At 52.3% G+C, this 7,888-nt stretch overlaps 1 protein-coding gene across 3 annotated transcripts in view; it reads left to right on the top strand.

Moving 5' to 3' along the window:
* AP2B1 (adaptor related protein complex 2 subunit beta 1) overlaps positions 1-4,980 on the top strand; it is a 98,495-nt gene extending 93,515 nt beyond the window's left edge. For all 3 annotated transcript variants that reach the window (XM_026656418.2, XM_026656417.2, XM_026656419.2), the window contains 2 exons: positions 773-927; positions 2,474-4,980. In XM_026656418.2, coding sequence (XP_026512203.1) covers positions 773-927; positions 2,474-2,548 — 230 coding nt within the window. In that variant the 3' untranslated portion in view covers positions 2,549-4,980. The remainder of the gene's footprint in view (positions 1-772; positions 928-2,473) is intronic.
* Positions 4,981-7,888: the final 2,908 nt, after the last annotated feature.

The raw sequence follows: 7,888 nt of genomic DNA on the forward strand, positions 1-7,888 counted from the left end.
GGGCCATTGATTTGGATGCTGTGTATTCTGGATCCCTCCTGCTGCTGCTGTTTCGCTGTAAGGTGCCTGAGAAATAGGTGTCATGGTTACAGCCGTATATTTATGTGCAGGTAAAATCATACGTCTCTCCCGAGCGCTACAGTCACAAATTGTATAAAAACCTCATCACGGCCCCACTGCCGGGAGGCAGATGGGAAAGGCGTTTTCTCTCACCCGCTAAGTCACTGAAAAGGGTTTGAATTCAGGGTGCAGAGAATTGTGTTAATGACTGAGAAGCCAAAGTTGAGATTTAGGCAGTGAACTCATTTGTTCTTACCAAGCAGCATCCTCTGGCTCGGAAGCGCAGGGTACAATGTCCAAAATCAGCCGGTCCAAGTTCTGGGTTTTTTTTTAGGAATCTGCAGCTCACGGAAGGGACCCGGGCCTTGCTGTACTCTCGCCTTGCCTAGAGTAGTGTGATCGTGGAGGTGGGAGAGGGATCCCTGAGGGAGACCCAAATCCGAAGGGAGGTCTCCAGGGAGATGGAACACTTATGACCAAATCTTGCTCTTGCCTCATTCTCCAACGTGCGCCTTCCCCAGTAGACTCACTGTCTCATACAGTTGCCAGTTCTTCCTCGTCTGTGCACTCCTGTTCTGTTTGTACACTGCCTAGCACAATGGGCCCATGGTCCGTGACTAGGGGTTCTAGGATAACAGATGACATTTGGGGGTGTAGTTCTGTATGTCTGGTGTGCACACTTGATTTAATAGAGGTGTTTTTCTGTTTGAAGACACTGTTTCCAGTAGGCTGCAGAACAACAACGTTTACACCATTGCCAAGAGGAATGTGGAAGGCCAGGACATGCTCTACCAGTCTCTGAAGCTCACCAACGGCATCTGGATCTTGGCTGAGCTACGTATCCAACCTGGGAACCCGAATTACACAGTAAGACCCTTGGGCTCTTGGCATGGGGCGGAGAGGAGAGGCCACACATCCTTTCCTAAGCTATGTCAAATCTGAGCCTGCTTCTTCCCAGCACGCTCATTTGGGGCAGGGCCTGTTAATTTCAGCGCCAAAGGAAATCTCTGCTGAGCTGGGAGGAGTTGGGAACCCACTGATGATAGCTACGTTAGTGACCCGCTGAGCTAGGTTAATGCTGACTCAGCAGCCGGCATTTATTGGCCGAGATTGTTACCACTCGAATTAGCCAAGAGAAATCAACACAAAAGCATTGCCAGAATTCTCCCCAACCTCCGCCTTTCCACTCCCCCTCTAGTAAACAAGACTAGATTTGTGCCATGCTGAGCTGTTGAAGCACAGACCAGCTGTCCAGACTTGGGAGATTTCCTTGGCCTGGCCTCTGTGGCAGCCACTCAAAGGCAAGCACGCTGCTTGTCCCACATGTAGCTACTTCCTTTAACTGGCCTGCCTCCCTACTGCTTATTGTTGTAGATTCTTCTCGCTGCTGATGGAGTCTCTCTCCTGGTTTGAGAATCTCAAGGCACACCCCGGGGGGCCCTTTGTGTGGAAAGAAAATAATTAAAACCCTTGAAAATATACTGCCGAGAAGGAAGTTTGTCGTGCGAGCAGGGCTCTGATTTGCGAGCTGGTCTGCTGTTGGGAATTGGCAGCTTGGTGGTTAGCATTGCCCTTAAGGGAAAGCACCTCTCAAGGTTATTGACCTACGCCAGCCGAATACCACTGGCATTATCTTGGTTGAATGTGGTGTGAATTCTGATTCTGTGGGATAGGACTGTCGGGAGTGTACAGGTCCCCCATTGAACATTGGTGCAGGTCTATTAATCATACCGCTAAGGAGTAAGCATTCGTAAGGGTGGGGTCCCATTTATCTTCTGTTGCTCATTTCCCCAATTCTGTCACAAAATTGGCTAGCTTTTCCTACGTGAGTGGGAGTGTGCTTTCGCAGAACTCAGCGCTTTGGTGGACAGCAACTGGGACTAAATATTTGAAGTTGTATGTAAATTAAAAAAAACCAAAAACCTGGTATCCTGGAAAACACAATGGTAACCCTGTGCTAACCCGGTATGGCTCTTTGTCACCCCCTTGAGGTTTGAGTCTGCTGCTGCAGCAGAGTTAAGGGACATGGTCTTTTAGCCCAACTAGTAGAGGCTCATGCTTTGAGATCTACAGGGTCCTGGGTTCGGTCTTCAGTCAACCCAGCTCAAGGTGCACAATCGTTAGGGCAGAAGAACTTGAACGGTGGGGACAGGAAAGTGTTACTTGTCTTTGCCTACCTATGTTAGGCCAGACTGACTCTCTGTTAGACATCTGTGTGCAGCACCATTGGTGTGCATAGCACCTCGCAGAGCGGGTGATGCATCGTGGCAGCCTCGCTGTGTATTAGACTGGGTGGAGTCTGGATCCAATGCAGTGAAATGGATCCTGAGGGATTAACAGACTAGCTAGTAGAGATGGGCTGTGTGTTATCTGCTGCCTTCTTACACTAACCTCGGCTTCACTTCTCTCCTAGCTGTCCCTGAAGTGCCGGGCTCCTGAAGTGTCCCAGTACATCTACCAGGTCTACGACGGCATTTTGAAAAACTAACAGCATGGGTCCATGTCTCACTCCGCAGAGGGAGGAAGGGAGACTCCGGATCCTCCCGTTATCGGTGCAGGCAAAGAACTCTAACTGGAAGCAGCTGTATTCATGTGTAGGATTTCAGACAAACGCACCGAGAAACCAAGGTAGCGATTAGTATCCACATGCTAATAATAATATAGGGAACAACTGTTTGATATTTTTAGCGTCCATGGAAACTTTGTAACCACTGCTTCAACCACTCCCGTGTCCCCCCGGCGCCACTGTTCTGTCGTTCTTTCTTGTGGGCTTTTCCATCTCGTGCCAATGTTTTAGCGTTTTCTAAACCGCGTTAGGCGTAGTTGATATTTTGTAATATATGGCTCGTTTAAAACCCGAAAAAGACAAGTCTCTTGTTCATTAAAACAAGGCAAAGGCATCATAGAAACACAAACTGCACTTTATTATTTTATATTTTTTATACGTTTGGGGTTTTTTTTGTATTGTAACCAGATGAAAAAAGGAAAAAAAAAAACACAGATCTGGAGTAGTGAAAACATCCACGGGAACGCAGGTGAGCTAGGACTAGCGTAGCCTTGAGGAGCCAGTGACGTGTGGAGAGAGCCAGTTCAGACCCAAGGTGCATCTACTTGGGTTGGATGGGGCTTTGGGTTGTACTTGTGTGTCGTACCCGATGCTCATCCCAGAAATCTCTGCCCTAGCTATCTTGCCTGGTTGCGGTCCTGGAGTTTGGAAGTGGGTCTTCATTGCATGGGGAAGTAGGAGCTGGCAGGGTCTGGTTTGATAATGGGGCAGCAGATGGCAAAACGAGGAAGGAAACAGCAGGTCTGACTCCCAGAATGCAAGGCTCTTGGCAGAGCACGGGGTGCAGTCATTACCTTTTTTCCCCTTTCCCGCTCATTCCCTGTGTCTTCCTGCGACAGCCTGTCTGCCTTCCTCCCGCTGGGCCAGCTTCAGCTAGCTGAGTTGGGTTATGCCTAGCTCCGCCTGCTGTCCAGGCTGAAGGACCTGTGCGGGAAATCTGAATCCCGGCAGAGGATGGTCACAGCCACTTTGCCTACGGTTCTCTGTGGGAGCATCCTCGAGCGCTTGCCTGCTGAGGTGTGCGTGCGAAAGCTGGGGGACACGGCAGCATCTGGCTATGCGCTTTGGGTTAAATTCGCTGGAGGAGTCCAAGCCCCTCCTCGCCCCCCTTACACCTGCGGTCACTGGCACTGCCGGGCAAGTTGCCCCGGGCTTTGGAAAGCCTTTTCTCCCAGAGCCCTGGAAAGCTTGCCGTCAAAAGTGGCTGAGGAGGAAGCACCCATTATGCAGGGGTGCAAAGGAGAGTCGCCGAGAAGCTGATTGGGAGTCGCAGCTCACCTCCCCCCCACTTGTGACACGCAAAATATTTAGTGATGGGGGAGAGTCTTGAGTGCAATCTCCTGCCCTGTAAACCCTCAGCTCCGGACGACCCTACTGCTGCAGGGGCCAGTGGGTGCTGTAGGTGAGGTGATCTCACAGGCTCGTCCCCTCCATCCCGTCACCAGAGCTGGGCTTTCTGTGCCAAAGGCAATAGACTGCGGGTCAGGGTTCCTAGTGTCTGAAACTCACTGGCTCCCTTACTCCTCTCTGCTGCAGCTCCTGCTCACGCAGCAGGCTCCCAGGGTGGAGGGCGGCTGTTTGGGCTTCCTGCCAGCCAGGGAGTTTCCCTGTCACAGGCAAGGCGCTGGAATAGACCCCATGAAAGGTGAAACAAAAGCGGGGATAGTAGCTGGCTTGGCTCTATCCATCGGTCCATCTACATAGCTGAATGTGTCAACCCAGCCCCAGAACAGCTTCTGCAGTCCCCACTGCTCTCAGCTGATGCTTGGCACAGTGCTTCCCCCAGGAGTGAAGCGACCCCCTTAACATGACCACATACAACCCTCAGAGCCTGTGCTCTTGAACGCCAAGACCGGGCGGGGATCACCTGTGAGGTGCATGTGAATCTGGGGCTACAGAACGGGACTGTAACGGTGGCCCTGGAGAACAAGGGGGAAGGGAAGGGGCCAGCGAGGGTAGGCCAGGTCATGGGCGGGATGAAATGTGGTTCCGTGGCAGGGAGACTCAGCTTGAAGCCAGTTCTCAGCCAGGGAAGCGAGTGAAGATTGGGAGCAACTGCATCCTTCGCTTGTGTGAGCTGAGCTGCGTCCTCGGTGCAGAGATCGCTTGGCAGCATGAATCCTGGCTGGGCAGAAGGCGGGACGGAGTTGTAGAAACCAGGCACTTGAGCATGGCTGTTTGATTAGTTGTCTGAAGCCCTGAGGATAGCTGGGATGCGAGCACTGCGGAAATAATTATTACAGTAATTGATAAAGTGCTGGGTGCGCCGAGGCGCGTTCCTCTCTTGAGCCGCCCCTCGGAGCCAAGCCGTGAAGCAGCACCCGGCCTCTCGTAAGTTTCCACCGTGGAGTTCAGCTGTGTGCATGGGAGGGGGCGGGCAGAGGGGGCATGAGGGGGGCAGCAGGGGAAAGCCCTGTTCTCTCTCTGCCAAGGGACGGCAGATTCTGCACAGCGCCCCGTATTCCCCTGGCTGTGGTGCTGGCTGATGGAGATTGCCACTCAGTGAGCCTGCACCGGATTAGGTCACTGACCTGGGAGAAGCGGTGGAGGATCCCTGGGAATAACGGCACGAGTCTTGCTCAGTTAAACCCTCTGTAAAGCCTGAACACGGGAAAGCATTAAACAAAACCCTGAGCAAAGCCCTCGCCTGCCCGGAACTCCTTCCCCCCCGCGGTGTCTGTGCGTCTCTTCTGGGCCTGTGCTGTGTGTGTGTCTGCATGCCGTGAAGCGTGGGCTGTGGGAAGGGGAGCCGGAGGGCAGGCAAGGAGAATTGCTCAGCATCGATGCCATTCCATTGTACTGCATATCCACTCTGATGTGTTCACTTGTTGGTAAAGCTTTACCTTCTGTCCTGGTCAATAAACTTGTCATTTACATGAACGCCCAGCTGTGGTGTGCCTCTGTTTGGGAAGGGGGGCTGGAGGATGCAGCAGGAGCATCTGATAACTCTCCTGAGAAGCACTGGCATCCTTGCCAGCTGGATCAACCAGAGACCTCCGTTTCTGTCCATCTCGGACCTTGAACGTGCTCAGACTGCCCCAAGCTGGTCAGACGCAGGGAAGGTGCCGTGTGACTGGAGATTTATTTGTGATCATTTCCCCCGTCGCCCAAAATAAAACCCTGCTCTGTTCCCTGGCTGCAAATGTTCCGTAACACCCGCACCAGCGAACGTACCTTTCCCCTCCTGTGCTTGGCATTATTTATTGTGTGCATTACAATAGTACCCAGAGGCTGTCGCCATGATATGGGCCCCCTTATTCCAAGTCCTTGAACACACGGTGAGAGAGTCTTTACCCTAAAGAGCTTTCAGTCGAAATATACTGGGCAGATGACGGGCAGGAGGGAAACTGAGGCACAGAGTAGGGCGGTGACGTCTAAGATCAGTGGGAGAGCTGAGAACAGAACTCCGGTTTCCTGACTCCCACTCCGGTGTCCTGGAGCTACTAGACCGCAATGTTCTCCTCAACTTTATCATTTGCTAGTTAAATTACAACACACTATTGATTTTGCTGAGCAGCTTTGAGGCTCCCACCCACCTTCAGCTCCAGGTGCTCTGCACTTAAATCACTGACTCAGAGCCTGGGCAGGGTGGAGAGGTTAAAATAAAGAACATCAGGCGCGTAGCTGGATCAAGCAGGTGGAGATGGGTGGGCTTTCCCCTCGTCCTTTGGGAGTCTCAGCAGATCAAAGTCTCAGTTCAGAAGGAGGCGCTGACCATGAATGGATCCGATCCTGTAGTTGGGAAGTTACCGTGCTGAGCCCACAGCATCCCAGCGTTGCCAGCTCTGGTGACAGTTAGTGTTTTTAAAAGCCCCAGTTTCTGGAGTCATGTGAGAATCTCAGCTTTCATTTAAAGTAAGAGCAAGTTCCTCGCCCACATGGGAAAAAGCCTCTTGAATAGGATGTCCCCTAACGGAGCCTTAACTAGGAAACTAAAGGGAAAAGTCCCCCAACTATTTTTACAAGTTAGGGGTTTTAAGCCATGGCTTTTTGCAGGCCTGACTCAGAATCTTTGAAGCCTTGGGTTTGTCAGTGAGCGGCCCCTGTATCATGTCCTGATGCTAAGTCAGCCCCGGCCTGGGAGAGGAGGACAGAGCTCAAAAGCGAAGCAGCCAGCATGTTGCGGGTGGAAGGTGGCTGTAAAAGGAAGACTTGGGCCCAATACCAGACCAGTGCCGTGGGAGGTGGGGAGATCTAGGAACCCTAGATTAGCCACAGCAGCCTGCGCCCTGTAATATGAAACCCTGCTGAGTAAGGGTACGTCTAGGCTGCAAGAGAAGACCTGTGGCAGCGAGCCTCACAGCCAGGCAGATGATTCAGGTTCGTGCTATGGGGCTAAATATAGCCATGTAGATGTGTGGAGCCCGGGCTCTGAAATCTGGGACGGGGGAGGGTTTCAGAGCCCAGGCTCCTGCCCGCACCTCTGCATCGACACGGTTATTTTTAACCCTGTAGCATGAGCCTGCGTCAACTGACCCAGGCTCTGAGATTTACTATCACGGGATTTGTTTTGCAGTGTAGACGTACCCTTTCTCGCTCCAGAGCCATGCCTAATGAAACCCCTTTCATTCACTCCCTTCTGTAGCAGCTGCTCCATTGAAATCTGCCTCCAGCCTTGCGTTCCACCAAGTCAAAGCGTATTCAAGCGCTTTGTCACCTTCCACCAGTGAGCTGGGGTTACCGATGCTTTCCGAGTGGGAGGGCCTCGCTCCGTAGCCATAGTAAGAGAGAACCGAGCCCCAAAGAGATTAAGTGATTTGCCCAGGTTCACACAAGGGAGTCTGTAGCAGAGCTGGGAAGCGAACCAACCTCTCCTGAATCCTGCTGTCTCCCTACCATGTTCCTCATTAGACACAGCTGACGCATGGGCTCGTGAGTTCCCCTGTCACCAGCTCTTCCTCGCTCCGTGGCACCAAGCAGTTTATCAAAATAAACCGTGCAGACGTTTGGCTAAGTTTCTCGCAGTAACTACATGTCCAAATGAAGCTTAATGGCCCAATTTCTCCATGTCGCACGGCTGATGAGATACATGAAGGCTGGGAATGACTCTTTCTCCCCCCCCCCCCCCATCAGGAAAGTGTCCCTCAAGGGAGTCTCTTCCTGATGCTCCGGGCTGCTCAATCAGTGGTTTATGACTAGGTACACCTCACGGTGCGATTGGGCACGGATTGGTCAGGCCTGGAGTCGGCTTTATTTGTGAGTAACTTAGGCCAAATCATTCTTAGCTGAGCCAACCCTTCTGGGGTCCCGGGGAAGGCAGGG

Source organism: Terrapene carolina, unplaced genomic scaffold (genome assembly GCF_002925995.2).
Source record: "Terrapene carolina triunguis isolate 2854851 unplaced genomic scaffold, T_m_triunguis-2.0 Scaffold231, whole genome shotgun sequence".
Classification (NCBI taxonomy): domain Eukaryota; kingdom Metazoa; phylum Chordata; order Testudines; family Emydidae; genus Terrapene; species Terrapene triunguis.